Here is a 17,079-nt window from a genome sequence, read left to right as displayed (position 1 = left end):
TCTCGATCACCTCTGGAACTCCATATCTGCACACCACCTCGTTTTTCAGTTTCTTTGCTGTGGCTACGGCTGTAGCTTTGGTTACTGGAAAAGCTTCTGGCCATCCTGAAAAGAGATCAATACAAACAAGCACATACTCATAGGTACCAACTTTTGGTAATTGAATATAGTCTATCTGTAGTCTCTGGAATGGGTAAATTGGCTTTGGGGTGTGTTTTTGTGGCACTTTCACTGTTCTCCCCACGTTATTGGTGGCACATACCATACACCCTTGTACAAACTTACTCGCTACAGTGCTAAACCCTGGAGCATACCAGGTTTTGTTAACCAAGTCCATCATTGCTGTTTTTGACTGGTGTGTCTGTCCATGCGTTACCTGTGCCATCATAGGGAACATTGTTTGTGGCAGACACAGCTTATTTTGTTGTTGCCATAGTCCATCCGCTCTCAGGGTAGCTCCCTGATTCTGCCATCTAGTTATTTCTTCTTTGGATATTTTGGTTTTGCAGATTTTGTAGTATTGTGGGGCTGATGTTGACCACGGAGTCTTCAGGATGTTGGTACATCATAACTGTTATTGGACCTACTGGCTTTAAGGCTGCTGCTTTTGCGGCTTGGTCTGCCAAAGCATTTCCTTTTGTCTCTGGTGAACTCACCTTAGTGTGAGCTTTAATTTTTACTACTGCTACTTTTGTGGGTAACATCAGGGTCTCCATCAAGTATTTTACAAAGTCTGCATTCTTTACAGGTGTACCTGCAGAGGTCAAAAACTGTCTAGCCTTCCATATAGGGCCATAGTCATGTGCAATGCCAAAAGCATATCGAGAGTCAGTGTATATATTTGCTGTCTTTCCTTCTGCATGTTGGCATGCTGCTGCCAGGGCCTTAAGCTCCGCTTCTTGTGCTGAGCGGGACGCTGGTAACGAGGCTGCTTCTAGGACTACATCTTCGGTGGTTACTGCATATCCTGTAAGAAAAGATCCTTCTACAAAATACCTTGAACCATCCACAAAGAGTATTAGGTCTGGGTTTTGGAGTGGGGTATCTTTTACATGTGCAAACCCCACTGTTTCCTGGGCCATAAGGGCCATACAATCGTGTTCATCAGTTTCAGGCAAAAATTGTGACCATACTTTACCTACGTCTTCTCCCCCTTGCTCCAAAGGCAGTAAGGTAGCTGGGTTCAATGTAGTACAGCGGTGTAAAGTAACCTGCTCAGGAAGAAGAAGTGCACAGGTTAATCTCAAATGTCTTGCTGTTGACAAGTGCTTCGGCTGTACTTGAGTAAGAATAGCAGTAATATGTGGTGCAATAACTTGGACTGGAAATGCCAGGACCAAATCTGAGGCCTTGTTTAACATTGAATTTACAGCAATGATAGCTCTCACACATGATGGGGAACCTCGGGCCACAGGGTCTAGTCTAGCTGAATAATGCGTCTTTTATGTGTCGTTTTAGCCCGTCTACAAAACAGTTTGTCAGTAGTCTAGTATCTAGTTGGTTGTCTCTTCTGTATCCCATATTTTTCCAGCTTGTCTGGAGTCTAGCGTAAAATTTCTCCACTGTTTCACTTCCATCTTGCGTAAGGTCTGTCAGGTTAAGTCCTAGCTCTGCCTGCTTTTTCACTGCCCATTCTTTCAATTGATCCACCATGTTCTGCCCCGATGGCTCTGTCTGAGCCCAATTCCCTCCTACCGGGCGCTGCTGTGGTCCATGACTGTAGAGCTATAGATTCCCATTTTGGTATGTATGAGCTGCACTACGTCTTCCCATGTTGCTGAATACATTTTCTGAATTTGTTCTATATATCTCCAAAAAGGGACAGGCTCTGTCTCCGGGTCGGGGGCTTTCTGAACTAAAGTCAACGCATCCCTAGGGTTCCATGGCTTATATTTATGTTCCTTATCTTTATTAAAATTCTTGTCAGCTTCAGTCGCAAACAGGTCTGTCAACACTTGTAACCTTTTCCCCACGTTTTCTAATGCTTGCGTCGTATCTTTTGACTCGGGAAGCTTCCTTGCTGCTTCTGCCTGATCCATATTACGCTGATGTCTTTCCCTTTCCTCTTTCTCTTCTGCCTCCTCTTTTTCCCTTTTCTCTCTATACGCTCTAGTTTCTACTCTTTCATCCGTTGAGCCCTCGGCTCCTCATGTTACTGGGGTTATTCCTGCCAACACTACAGGGGCCAACCCTATTGTTTGTTTATATGGTTCTGGTACTTGTTGAGGTGAGGGGGCAAAGGGGTTTGTGCTACTCATTTTTGGTACCACTGGATATATTCCCTTGTGTTTCCTTTATGCTTAGGGGGGTGGTCAAGTGATTGACCACCATCTGTTTGCAATTTTCAAGGGACTGCATGAAAAGAAAGTTTCAACATTTTTTATAAAAAACATATGTAGCGGTTTTATTGTAGAACAAGAGGCATATACAGTACTCTGAACCGTTAATTAAGATATCCGTGTAGGGTTCACTATAGAAGCTTTTGTCAGTCATGTTTGACCTTAAGCCTTAAAGAGGCTCTGTCACCACATAAGTGCCCTGTCTCCTACATAATCTGACCGGCGCTGTAATGTAGAGAATAGCAGTGTTTTTTATTTAGAAAAACGATAATTTTTTAGCAAGTTATGAGCAATTTTAGAGTTATGCTAATTAGTTTCTTAATGACCAACTGGGCGTGTTTTTACTTTTTACCAACTTGGCGTTGTACAGAGGAGTGTATGACGGTGACCAATCAGTGACATACACTTCTCATTGTTCCAGCCCAGCTTCTTTCACTGCACAATCACACTGGAACAATGAGAAGTGTATGACACTGATTGGTCAGTGTCATACACTCCTCTGTACAACGGGCAGTTGACAAAAAGTAAAAACACGCCCAGTTGGTCATTAAGAAGCTAATTAGCATAAATCTAAAATTGCTCATAACTTGCTAAAAAATGATTGTTTTTCAAAATAAAAACCACTGTTATCTACATTACAGCGCCGATCACATTATGTACAAGATAGGGAACCTATAATGTGGTGACAGAGCCTCTATAAAGGCTGGACTTCATGAACACAGTGTTAGGCCCCATGCACACGACCGTGCCCGCAATCACGGCCCGCGATTGCGGGCACGGCCGGCCGCTGACTGACAGCCGCATTTTCGGGCCGTGCTCCCATACAAAATATGGGAGCACGGCCCGCAAAATGCGAAAGAACGGACATGTTCCATAATTCCCGGAACATTTCCACGGCACTGACACCCTTCCGTAGTGCTACGGAAAGGTGTCAGTGTTCAATGAAAGTGAATGGCTCTGTTTTTGCGGACCGCAATTGCGGTCCGCAAAAACTGAGGTTTTTTGCTGTCGTGTGCATGGGGCCTTATGCGCCATTGCCCTGAATGTCTGATAACAAAGAAAAGTCATGCTGTGCCATGGGTAAAGATATGAATCTGAACCTCTACATGTCCATAAACATTGAGATCAAATCGCTCATATTTCTTATAAAGATGTGACCAGCATATTGAACGTTTTTTATTCTTCCATGTAGGAAGCAGAACTTGAGGAAGGAGGTGTGGGAGCTGCTGAAGACTCCACCAAGGAAAAGAAAGATCAGAGCTCAGATGAGAGCGATGATGACGAGGACTATCAGGTATTTTACCACGAGAGACTGATTTATATTCTTTGCTTGCGGATAATTTCCTTAAGTACATTTTATACTTTCAGAAAGACACGTGACTGAAAAAGTGGTGGCGCTTTCTTCTGTCTATTCCCATTTGTTAGAGCGTGTTGAGTCATATTCTATAGAATAATAAGGGAAAAGACTTGATTCTTATATTTTCTGCACTTAATTGTGTCTTGTACATAAAGTTTATATTGTAAAGTTTTTTTATGTTTTAAAGAGACTCTGTCACCACATTATAAGTGTCCTATCTCCTACATAAGGAGATCGGCGCTATAATGTAGGTGACAGCAGTTCTTTTTATTTAGAAAAACAATCTATTTTTACCACTTTATGAGCGATTTTTAGCTTTATGCTAATTAGTTTCTTAATGCCTAAGTGGGTGTGTTTTTACTTTAGACTAAGTGGGCGTTGTGCAGAGGAGTGTAGGATGCTGACCAATCAGCGTCATGCACTTCTCTCCATTCATTTACACAGCAGATAGTGATATAGCTATATCGCTAAGTGCAGCCACATAAACACACTATAACATTACTGTAGTGTCCTGACAATGAATATACATTACCTCCAGCCAGGACATCATGTGTATTCGGAATCCTGACACGTCTGAATCTTTTCTGTGAGATTTCCAGCAAGGCAAATGTAATCTCGTTTTAAATGACAGTTTACATCGTTCCCACAAACGTATTTTTTTCCTCCCGTAAATACTGGTGTAAATACGGGTCCTTTGTCACACATTCGAACCGTATTCCACCAGTATTTACGGACCCATGCCCGTAAATACGGGTCCGGTGTCACCAGTATTCCACCCGTATTTACGGACCCGTTTTCTCTGCACTAATCGGCAGCCCCTTCTCTCTATCAGCGCTGGAAAGCGAAAAGGGGCAGCCCTTTCGGGCAGAGTTTCCGGAGCGATTGAAAGTAAAAGAAGTTTATACGTACCGTTGTCTTGGTGACGCGTCCCTCTTTTGACATCCAGTCCGACCTCCCTTGATGACGCGGCAGTCCATGTGACCACTGCAGCCTGCAGCCTGCGTTTGCAGGTAAGTCGATGTAGCTACTTACCTGCAAACGCTGATGCTGCTGCAGAATCAACTGTAGCCTCTGGTGCCGATGTGTCCTCGCTCATCTGACACGATGCAGGACCTGGGGCAGGAAGTGAGTGACGACACAGCGTGATCTCTCGAGAACACGCTGTGTCTGCACTGCCAGAAGCTGGGCGTTCTGAAGAGAAGTGGATGATACTTCTCGTCAGAACGCCCAGCTAGTAAAAGAAGTAAGAACGCCCCGATGTACGCACATAATACACGCCCAGTTGTACTTTTACTTTTCAACACGCCCAGTTGTACTTTTGCAAGCCTCATTTGCATAAATACAAAAATGGTCATAACTTGGCCAAAAATGCTCGTTTTTTAAAAATAAAAACGTTACTGTAATCTACATTGCAGCGCCGATCTGCTGCAATAGCAGATAGGGGTTGCAAAATCTGGTGACAGAGCCTCTTTAACTTTTAATACTATTAACTGCAGCGGTAGTCACTGTCCCGGGTGCTGAAAGTTACTGCCGATCAGTTAACTCTTTTAGCACCCTGGAAAGTGACTATCCCCTCATGTAATTACGGGTGCACACACGTAGCCATCCGTAATAACGGAAGCCCCATAGACTACTATGGGCCTGCCCCGTGCTGTTATTACGGCCTGAAATGGGACATGTTCCATATTTTTCAACGGCACGTGCACCTTCCCGTAAGCAGAACCGGAAGGTACCCGTGACCAGTAGAAGTCTTTGGGCCCGTTTTTACGTTTGTGTGCAAGAGGCCTAAGACTGTGGTTCCTTTTTTAGAACCGCTCCCTCTGAATATACTCTCTATATTAGTAGAAAAATCTTTTGTGTGTTTATTTTTTCAGTGAGGTAATGAGGGAGCTCAAAGTCCGGCCTATTAAAAAAATGTGGCATGTTTGCAAGATATCTCTTCCCGCTACACATAAAAAAGCATTATGCCATAAATGTTTGTAGAAGATTGTGATTGAGGAATCCCCATCAATTCTACTAAACATCAGAAGTATGATACGTGAGGAGGTGAATACAGCATTATATCAGGGCCGTCCACCGGCTCCTTTGCCATCTACCTCTAGATCTATCCCACAGGATATATCAGATTCAGATATCCATCAGGAAGAGGGAGAATTAAATTCTGAGAATTTATCTAATAATAGTAGAAGACCGTTATTTTTAGCGGGAGATACGGAACAACTTCTTAAAGGTGTTTTCCAGGACCAATTAATGAACGTCTAGTTAACTAAACATCTAAAATCAATGCAGCTTGTAATATACTTGCATTTCCATACTTGCACCTAATGCCGTATCTCACGTGCGGTCACATGATATGTCGCTAGGGCTGGCCAATTAATCTAAAAATAATCGAAATCGAAATTAACCGCAATTAACTCTTGCGAACTTCAGTTTTATCAATTATTTTTTCCCGGTTTAAACTGTATCTGCATCTTCAGGACGGAGATAGTTGAAACCAATGGTAGAGCAGGGAACCGTAAGGTCCCTGCACTACCATTCGCTATGTATCGCTGGGCGCGAGGCAGTGAAGTCATTGCGCCTGTCTGCTCTGTGACGCACAGACCAGAGGAGCAGAGGGATCTCCTCCACTCGTCATTGAAACGGGGTTAGGGGGGGGGGGGTATGTATATTTGTTTTATCAGGCACTATTGGGGGCAGCTATGGGGGAATTTATACTGTGTGGGGTGCATATATGGGGAAGTGGTGGGGGGCATTATTCTGCGTGAAAATCCGCTATAAGGGCATTATACTATTTAGAGGCAGCTATGGGGGCATTATACTGTGTGGAGGGCTGTTATGGGGGCATTATACTGTGTGGTGGCAGCTATGAGGGGCATTATACTGTGTGGGGTCAGCTATGGGGCATTATACTGTGTGGGGAGCACAGGCTCGGGATAAATATTAATTCAATGGCGTAGCATGCAAATAGGTGGCATGGCATGCAAAAGGGTTGTGACTTAAATCGTTCAATAATCGTAATCGAGGTTACATGTTCAATTAATCGGGATGTTGATTTAGGTCATAATTGCCCAGCCCTGTGTGTCGCCCACAGTAAATCCGAACTTCTGCTATTGCCCCGTACACGAGCCATCACTTCCCTTTTCTGGTGGGCTCGGTATACGGACACGTCATTCCGGACGTCACTGTACACTGTGGGAAGGGCTCGACCAGATGCCTTGCCCCCCTTCGTGGTTGATACACAAACAGTGTTCACCATGCAGGCTCCACGCCTGCATGGCTTGCCCCCCCCCCCCCTTAGCTTATGCTGAATTCCCCACTGCGCTAGACATCTTGGTATTTGTAGGTTATGGGAGTACAGGAAACGGTTGAGTAGTGGTAGTACCTGATGTAAACAAAGCGGAGAACAGCCACAGCGTGCTTACAGTGAGTAAAGTACATGAAAAAAAAGCTGGGCGGCATTGTTAGACCGAACCTAACAGGAATATCCCAATAGAAAAATGTTAAATCAATATCCGAAAACTCCTTTTAACCAGTTCATGACTGTGCTATTTTGAGCCTTCAGGACCAGGACTGTTTTAGCCATTTTTAGCGCGTTTTAGTTAAATGGCTATAACTTTTTTTATTTGTTGGGCTAGCGACGTGATTTTTGCAATGTTTTTTCTGTAGACAATGCAGGTTTCTTTTTTTTTTTTTTTTTTATAATTTTTATTCACATCCTTTTTGCGATTTTAGAATTTTTAGGCTTAAAGGCAATGTGTTGCCAGAAAAACATGTTTTTTTTTTTTAAATTAAACATTTAGTGTGTGGGTGATTAAACATTGTTCAAATTTTTTTATTTTTTTCACGAGTCAGGAAATATTATAAATTAATTCTAATTTATAATACTACCCATTTTTGGTCACTAGATGGAGCTATTCCCAAAATTGCAGCTTTGCAAAATTGGGTAAAAAGCCCTCGCTCTAGTGAGCTCTCAGCATCCCCCCCTCCTTTATCCTGGCTAGTGCCGGGATAAACGAGGGGTTTGAACGGTGTAACCTCCTACACTGTGTGTCGCCATTTTTTGAGCTAACACACAGTGTAGTAGGTTTACATACAGTAGTAAACACACACAAACACGAACATACATTGAAATCTCTTACCTGCTCCTGCCGCCGCGGCTCCCTCCGGCCCGTCCGCTCCGTTTGCTGCCGCTGGTCCAAGTGCACAAATCCGGAAGCCGCGACCGGAAGTAGTAATATTACTGTCCGGCCGCGACTTCCGGTCCACAGGAAAATGGCGCCGGACGGCGCCAATTTCGAATTGGACTGTGTGGGAGCGGCGCATGCGCAGTTCCCACACAGACGCCGTACACTGAAGTCAATGGGACGGGAGCCGTTCGCAGTCCCTATGGGACTGTGGCTGCCGTATTCCATGTCTGTATGTGTCGTTAATCGACACATACAGAAATGGAACAAAAAATGGCAGCCCCCATAGGGAAGAAAAAGTGTAAAAATAAGAAAAAGTAAAACACAAACACACAAATGAATATAAACGTTTTTAATAAAGCACTAACATCTTTAACATATAAAAAAATAATTTGTGATGACACTGTTCCTTTAAAGTTTAAAAATAATAGAAAAAAAATAAGCTTTTTTACTTTTCAGCTATTTTTTTTGGTAATAACAAAGTTTTACCCTAAAATATACCTTTTATTTGTGATAGTCATTGTCTACCGTAAATTTTAATATGTAACATGTCTATATTAGGGTAATTGGATCAGGGCTAGTGTTACGACAATGATTGGTGGGGGGGAATGTTTTTTTTGGGGTGGGTATTTTATGTGTATTTATTACATTTTTTTGCACTTTTATTTTTTTATTACTATGTCAGACAAGACCTTTGGTGAACTTTATATATATTTTTTTCTTTCTTTAAGGCCTCATGCACACGACCGTAAAAACTCCCGTTATTACGGGTCGTAATTACGACCCGTAATAATGGGATCTTAGACTTCTATTGGCCACGGGTACCTTCCCGTTTTCTTACGGGAATGTGCCCGTGCCGTTGAAAAAGATAGAACATGTCCTATTTCAGGCCGTAATAACGGCACGGACAGTCCATAGAAGTCTATGGAGCTCCCGTAATGACGGGTGGCTACATGTGTGCACCCGTCATTACGGCAGCGTTGCTAAGCGACGTCAGTAAATAGTCACTGTCCAGGGTGCTGAAAGAGTTAACTGATCGGCAGTAACTCTTTCAGCACCCTGGACAGTGACTACCGATCAGTATAAAGAGCAACCTGTAAAAAATAAAAATAAAAGACGTTCATACTTACCGAGAACTTCCTGCTTCCTCCAGTCCGGTCTCCCTGCCGTTGCCTTGGTGACGCGTCCCTCTCGACATCCGGCCCGACGTCCTGGCCGTCTCTGGATGACGTTTCAGCCCATGTGACCGCTGCAGCCAATCACAGGTCAATCACAGGCTGCAGCGGTCACATGGACTGCCGCGTCATCCAGGGATGTCGGGCTGGATGTGAAGAGAGGGACGCGTCACCAAGACAACGGCCGGGTAAGTATGAATTTCTTTAACTTTTATTACAGAAAGGGCTGTCCCTTCTCTCTATCCTGCACTGATAGAGAGAAGGGGCTGCCGATTAGTGCAGTGCTATTTTGCCGCCAAAAACGTGCCCGTAAATACGGGTGGAATACGGGTGACACCGGACCCATATTTACGGGCACGGGTTCGTAAATACTGGTGCAAAACGGGTCGAATACGTGTGACACCGGACCCGTATTTACGCCAGTATTTACGGGTGGGAAAAAATACGGTCGTGTGCATGAGGCCTTACACCATCTTTTTCCACTGTAACTGGGGGAAATCAGCCCTCTCATAGTGACTATTGTTACTAATATGACTGTGCTGGATCTATTAAGACCCAGCAGCAGTCTGCCACTAACGGCATCCCGGCGATCATGTGACCAGTCACATGATCACCGGGACCAATAGAGACCGTGCCGCTGCCTCTATTCCTATGCACAGCGCTCATTGAAAGCTGCTTCTATCCTCTCCTCAGGGTCCCCGGCAGTCACTGACTGCCGGAGACCCGACATTCAGCTGCCCGGGCAGCAAGTTAAAACCTGAGCCGTAAATAGTCTATGGTCTATAGTTTTAAGGACCCTGACTGCTGGCCGTAAATACACAGCCAGCAGTCAGGAACCAGGTAAAGCAATAAGAGCTACCATGAAGATAGAGGATGTCATGAGCCCAGGTATGTCCAGGATTAGATGTTTGAGGGGCCATACTCTAAAAGGAGGACGGTTTTTCTGGTCCTCGGAGATATCAAGAATGGACAGACCCAGAAGAAAGACTGTTTATTTCTAGGAATTTCAAGCGTAAATACCCATTTCCTGAAGAAGCTTCAGAAAAATGGGATAAGACTCAGGATTGATGCTCCCTTAGCAGGAATTTCAAAATGTACTTCTCTCCCGTTTGAAGACATGGGTATATTAACCCCTTCCCGACATTTGCTGTAAATGTACGTCATGGAAAGCATTGACTTCCCGCAAAATGGCGTATATTTACGGCAAATGTTTGGCACCGGTTCAGAAGCTGAGCCGGGGCCATCATCGTCGGATCTCAGCTGTATCTTACAGCTGACATCCGACTGTAATGGCGGGGACAGAAATTCGCTTCGATCCCCGCCATTAACCCCTTAAGTGCAGCGCTCAAACTCGATCGCTGCACTTAAGGTGTTTGCAGCTCATCGGAACCCCAGCAATGAAATTGCCGGGGTTCCGGTGGCTGCAATGGCAACCGGAGGCCTAATGCTGGCCTCCCGGTCTGCCTAGCACCGAAGCCGGTCAAGATCTGCCCGGCGGCGGAGCCTGATCGGCTTCCGTAGCTGCCGGCAAGATGGCGCCGGGTCAGGAGCTGATCCGGCGTCATCAGCGGTGGAAGTCAGCTGTACTGTACAGCGGACATCCACCTGTAACGGCAGGAACCAGAGCTAGCTCCGATCCCTGCCATTAACCCCTTCGATGCAGCAATCGAAAGCGATTGCTGCATCGTAGCGGTTACTAGCAGATCGCCAGCCCTGACAGGCAATCGGGACTGGCGACTGCTGTTATGGCAACAGGAGACACAATGGTCTCCTGCTCTGCCATTACGGAAGCCGATTTAGGCCCCGCCGGGAGGCGAAGCCTAATCGGCTTGCTGTCAGTGAATGACTGACAGATCTAATACATTGCACTACATAGGTAGTGCAATGTATTAGGAAAAAAAAAAATATCTGACCGTTGGACCTTCAAGTCCCCTAGTGGGACTTGAGAAAAAAAGTATAAAAAAGTGTAAAAAAAAAAGTGAAAAAAATAAAAGTTTGAAAACAATAAAAGTTTCAAGTAATCAAATAAAACACAATCCCCCTTTTACTCTTATCAAGTCCTTTATTATTGAAAAATAATAATAAACCATATGTATTTGGTATCGCCACGACCGTAACGACCTGAGGTATCAAAATATTATATTATTTATTGCACGCGGTGAACAGCGTAAAAAAAAACGTAAAAAACTTTACCCGAGTTTCTGTTTTTTGGTCACTTTGCCCTACAAATATTAGAATAAAAAGTGATCAAAAAGTCGCACGTATCCAAAAATGGTACCTATAAAAACTATTGCTCGTCCCGCAAAAAACAAGCCCTCATACACCTCCGTCGATAAAAAAAAATTAAAAAGTTATGGTTCTCACAACTTGGCGACAGAAAAAATACATTCTTTTTACAAAAGTAATTTTATTGTGCAAAAAGTTGTAAAACATAAAAAAGTGCTATAAATTAGGTATCGCCGGAATCGTACTGACCCGCAGAATAAAGTTAACATGTAGTTTATAATGCGTGGTGAACGCTGTATAAAAAAAACTAAAAAACGATGCCAGAATTGCGTTCTTTTTGTTTACCTGGCATCCCAAAAAATAGGATAAAAGGTGATCAAAAAGTTGCATGTACCCCAAAATGGTACCAATAATAACTACAGCTCCTCGCGCACCAAACCAGCCCTCATACCACTACGTCTATGAAAAATAAAATTAGTTACGGCTCCAATAAGTCAGGAAATAAAAAAATACGCAGTTGTGCCCGAGGGGAACATTTCTTCTGTTTCAAGAGGCGATTTATCAAGGACCTAAAATTAGGGAACCACGAAGGGGAGAGCCCAAACATATCCGCTGGATGCGACGGTGCCCGTATTATACCAGGACAACACTTTCCCAGCAAAATTCCCCAAACTACAAAGGTGCGGAGTGTGGACCAAAAGGGGCATAAGAAAGGACGCCATTTATCAGTGCAACACCTGCCTGTGCAGAAAGGATTGCTTCACAGCGTAACACACATCTATGGATTTTTTTATTTTTTTTTACCCCATTATTATACCACCTGACTATGCCCCTTATATACTCTGCCCCGCTTACATGTACCCCCACATTATAAATGGAAACACCAGCAATACTCAAACAAATATAGTACAAAGCAAAATCCGCTCTCCAAAAGCCAAATGGTGCTCCCTCGGCTCTGAACCCTACAGCGTGCCCAAACAGCAGTTTCCTTCAACATATATGGCATCGTCATACCTGGGAGAACCCTTTTAACAATTTTTGGGGTGTGTGTCTCCAGCGTCATAAGCTTGGCATGACATATTTGCCACTGAATGGCATATCTAGGGAAAAATCGAAATTTTTAATTTGCACCATCCGCAGTGCATTCATTTATGGAAAAGACCTGTGGGGTGAAAATGCTCACTACACCCCTTAATAAATGCCTTGAGGGGTGCAGTTTCGATAATAGGGTCACTTCTCAGGGGTTTCTTTTTATTATTTCACATCTGAGCCTCTGCAGTTGTGAACCAATACTTTGTAAATCGCCAAATTAGGCCTCCACTCCGCATGGTACTCTTCACTCCTGAGCCCTGTCATATGTCCAGGCAAAAGATTAGGGTCACATGTAGGGTGTTTCTAAAACCGGGAAACACCGCATAATAATTAGAGAGCTGTCTCGTTATGGTGGCACAATCCGGGCACCACATATTGGCATATCTATGGAAAAAAATCCCATTTTCACTCTGCAACATTGAGTGCACACTAATTTCTACAAAACACCTGCAGGGTTAAAATGCTTACTACACCCCTTGGTAAATGCATTGAGGGGTGTAGTTTCCAAAATGGGGTCACTTCTGGGGGGTTTCCACTGTTTTGGGCCCACAGGCGCCCAGAAACCAATCCAGCAACATCTGCACTCCAAATGGCGGTCCTTCCCTTCTGAGCCCTGCCGTTTGCCCAAACAGCCGGGTATTACCACATGTGGGGTATTGTTTTACTCGGCAGAAATTGCTTTACAAATTTTACGGTGCTTTTTATCCTTCAGTCCTTGTGGAAATAAGAAAAAATTAGCTAAACCTACATTTTCTTTGAAAAAATTTAGATTGTCATTTTTACGGCCTACTTCCAATAATTTATGCAAAAAACCTGTGGGGTCAAAACACTCACTATACCCCTAGATAATTTACTCAATGGGTGTAGTTTCCAAAATGGGGTCACTTGTGGGGTGTTTCCACTGTTTTGTCCCCTCAGGGGCTTTGTAAATGTGACATGGCCTCCGCAAACCATTCATGCTAAATGTGATCTCCAAAAGCCAAATAGCGCTCTTTCCCTTCTCAGCCCTGCCGTGTCTCCAAACAACCGTTTTATTACCACATGTGGGGTATTGTTTTACTCGGGAGAAATTGCTTTACAAATTTTGCGGTGCTTTTTCTCCTTCAGTCCTTGTGGAAATGAGAAAAAATTAGCTAAACCTACATTTTCTTTGAAAAAATTTAGATTTTAATTTTCACGGCCTACTTCCAATAATTTCTGTAAAAAACCTGTGCGGTCAAAATGCTCACTACACCCCTAGATAATTTCCTTGAGGGGTGTAGTTTCCCAGATGGGGTCACTTTTGGGGGATTTTCACTGTTTTGGCACCGCAAGAGCCCTTCAAACCTGACATGGTTCCTAAAATATATTCTAACAATAATAAGGCCCCAAAATCCACTAGGTGCTCCTTTGCTTCTGAGGCCGGTGCTTCAGTCCAGTAGCACGCTAGAGCCACATGTGGGATATTTCCTAAAACTGCAGAACCTGGGCAACAAATATTGAGTTGCATTTCTCTGGTAAAACCTTCTGTGTTATAAAAAAAAATTGTATTAAAAATTTATTTCTGCAAAAAAATATGAAATTTGTAAATTTCATCTCTACTTTGCTTTAATTCCTGTGAAATGTGTAAAGGGTTAAGACATTTTCTAAATGCTGTTTTGAATACTTTGAGGGGTGAAGTTTTTAAAATGGGGTCACTTTTTGGGGGTTTCTAATATATAAGGCCCTAAAAGCAAGTTCACAACTGAACTGGCCCCTGTAAAAATAGTCATTTGAAATTTTCTTGAAAATGTGAGAAATTGCTGCTAAAGTTCTAAGCCTTGTGATGTCATAGAAAAATAAAAGGATGTTCAAAAAACGATGCCAATCTAAAGTAGACATATGGGGGATGTTAATTAGCAAGAATTTTGTGTATTATAACTGCATGTCTTACAAGCAGATACATTTAAATTGAGAAAAATGCAAATTTTTGCAATTTTTCGCTAAATTTTGGTGTTTTTCACAATTAAATACTGAACATATTGAGCAAATTTTGCCAGTAACTTAAAGTGCAATGTGTCACGAGAAAACAATCTCAGAATCACTTGGATAGATGAAAGCATTCCGTAGTTATTACCACATAAAGTGAAACATGTCAGATTTGAAAAATGAGGCTCTGTCAGGAAGGTCAAAAGTGGCCAAAGAGGGAAGGGGTTAAAAGATCCCATGGATGAAAAGGCAGAAGGCATCCTTAAGCGAACATTGGAGGCCAGCAGAGCAGCTCTTAAACCTAGCATCGCTGCAACATGTACTGCAAGATCCTTAACAACTCGAGGATCACCTCAAATCCAATAGAACAGATTTTGGCTTCTATGCCAGTGCTTCAAAAGACCGTAGACTTTATATCTGAGTCAGTCAGAAATAATGCCAGAACAGCTGCTCTTTCTAACTCTGCAAGAAGAGCTACAATGCATTCGGAAAGTTTTCAGACCCTTGGAATTTTTTCTATGTTGTTATGTTGAGGCCTTGTTTTAAAATAAATCATTCTGCACTCAGTACCCCATAATGACAAAGTGAAAACAGAAAGTTAGTAATCTTTGCTAATTTATTGAATAGGAAAAACTAAAATATTGCATTGACCTAAACTTTTCTTAGTTGAAGCATCTTTTTGGCAGCGATAAGAGCCTTTAGTCTTCTTGGGTATTGTAGCGATTGCGGTCACGGACCATTGTCGTCACTCGCCCGCCGTCGTGTCCAGCAGGCCAGCGCCTCCCTCCTAGGAGACGCTAGCAGTCGCTGCTGCTCGCTCGGTCCTGGCCTTAAAGCCTCGCATATGAAAAAAAATCATTATCCCAGATCATACCGGACTATAAAAAAGGCCCTGCCCTTTCATCCCTTGCCGGAGCGTTGTGTATTTCCATGTTAGTCTTGGTAAAAGGGAAACGGTCCCTTAGTCGTATTGTGTTCCCGTGCCCTGCTACCTGTATCCTGTTTCCCGTGCTGTTTGTTCCTGTGTTTGAGTCGTGTTGTGCTACCTGCCACTCTGGTGTCATCTGCCACGCCTGGTATCATCCGCCACTTTTGGCGTTATCTACTGTCAAGTTCCATCTGTGCCTAGCCTCTTCTACTGTCTGGACTACTACAGGTACTCTTGTGCCAAGACTTTGTATACTGTTGAGCCAGCTGCTACGGCGGTGCGGCCTAGTGGATCCACATACCCACGGATCGTGACCGGTATGATGCCACAAGGTTTGCACCCTTGGATTTGGGAATTTTCTGCCATTCTTCTCTGCAGATCCTCTCAAGCTCTGTCAGGTTAAATGGGGACCATCTGTGGACAGACATTTTCAGGTCTCCCCGGAGATGTTCGATTGGGTTCAAGTCAGAGCTCTGGCTGGGCCACTCAAGGACATTCACAGAGTTGTCCCTAAGCCACTCCTGTTTTGTCTAGGCTCATTGACTTGTTGGAAGGTGAACCTTCGACCCAGAGCACTCTAGATCTGGTTTTCATTAAATATATCGCTCTACTTTTCTACATTCATTTTTCCCTCAACCCTGACCAGTCTTTCTGTCCCAGCTGCTGAAAAACACCTCCCACAACATGATGCTGCCACCACCATGCTTCACTGTAGGTATGGTATTGAGCACGTGAGCAGTGGCTGGTTTCCTCCAGACATGACACTTAGGGTATGTTCACACACACTAATTACGTCCGTAATTGACGGACGTATTTCGGCCGCAAGTCCCGGACCGAACTCAGTGCAGGGAGCCGGGCTCCTAGCATCATACATATGTACGATGCTAGGAGCCCCTGCCTCTCCGTGGAACTACTGTCCCGTACTGAAAACATGATTACAGTACGGGACAGTTGTCCTGCAGAGAGGCAGGGACTCCTAGCATCGTATATAACTGTGATGCTAGGAGCCCGGCTCCCTGCACTATGTTCGGTCCGGTACTTGCGGCCGAAATACGTCCGTAAATTACGGACGTAATTAGTGTGTGTGCACATACCCTTAGGGTATGTTCACATGATTAGCAAAAAACATCTGAAAATGCAGAGCTGTTTTCAAGGAAAAACAGGTTTTTCACGGCCATTTTTGGAGCTGTTTTTCTATAGAGTCAATGAAAAACAGCTCAAGAAGTGACATGCACATCTTCGCGGGCTTTTCTTTTACGTGGCCGTTTTTCAAAACGGCCGTGTAAAAAAACGTCCTGTCGGAACAGAATGCAGTTTTACTCATTGAAATAAATGACAGATGTTTGGAGGCGTTCTGCTTCCGATTTTATGGCCCGAAAATAAGCCGTGTGTACATACCCTTAGAATTGAGGCCAAAAAGTTAAATCTTCGTTTCATCAGACCACAGAATCTCTTGTTTCTCACAGAATGCGAGTCCTTTAGGTGCTTTTTTGCAAATTCCAGGCGGGCTTTCATGTATCTTTTATTGAATAGAGGCTGCTTTCTCAAATGGCCTGCTCTGGGCTGGTGACAGGGTATGGCTTAAAGAGGCTCTGTCACCAGATTATAAGTGCCCTATCTCCTACATAATCTGATCGGCGCTGTAATGTAGATAACAGTGATTTTTATTTTGAAAAACGATCATTTTTGAACAATTTTAGATTTATGCTAATTAGTTTCTTAATAGACAACTGGGCGTTTCTTTTTTTCTTTTTTTTTTTTACCAACTGGGTGTTGTAAAGAGAAGTGTATGACACTGATCAATCAGCGTCATACACTTCTCGTCGTTCCA

General features: G+C 43.6%; 1 protein-coding gene across 5 annotated transcripts in view; it reads left to right on the top strand.

Annotated features, from left to right (window-relative positions):
- PDAP1 (PDGFA associated protein 1) overlaps nt 1–17,079 on the top strand; it is a 110,584-nt gene that overhangs the window by 38,530 nt on the left and 54,975 nt on the right. For all 5 annotated transcript variants that reach the window (XM_075829976.1, XM_075829977.1, XM_075829981.1 and 2 more), the window contains exon 3: nt 3,532–3,633. In XM_075829976.1, the coding sequence (XP_075686091.1) occupies nt 3,532–3,633 (102 nt within the window). The remainder of the gene's footprint in view (nt 1–3,531; nt 3,634–17,079) is intronic.

The sequence above is a fragment of the Rhinoderma darwinii genome, chromosome 6 (genome assembly GCF_050947455.1).
Source record: "Rhinoderma darwinii isolate aRhiDar2 chromosome 6, aRhiDar2.hap1, whole genome shotgun sequence".
Taxonomy (NCBI): Eukaryota; Metazoa; Chordata; class Amphibia; order Anura; family Rhinodermatidae; genus Rhinoderma; species Rhinoderma darwinii.
This window is presented reverse-complemented; position numbering and strand designations above follow the sequence as displayed.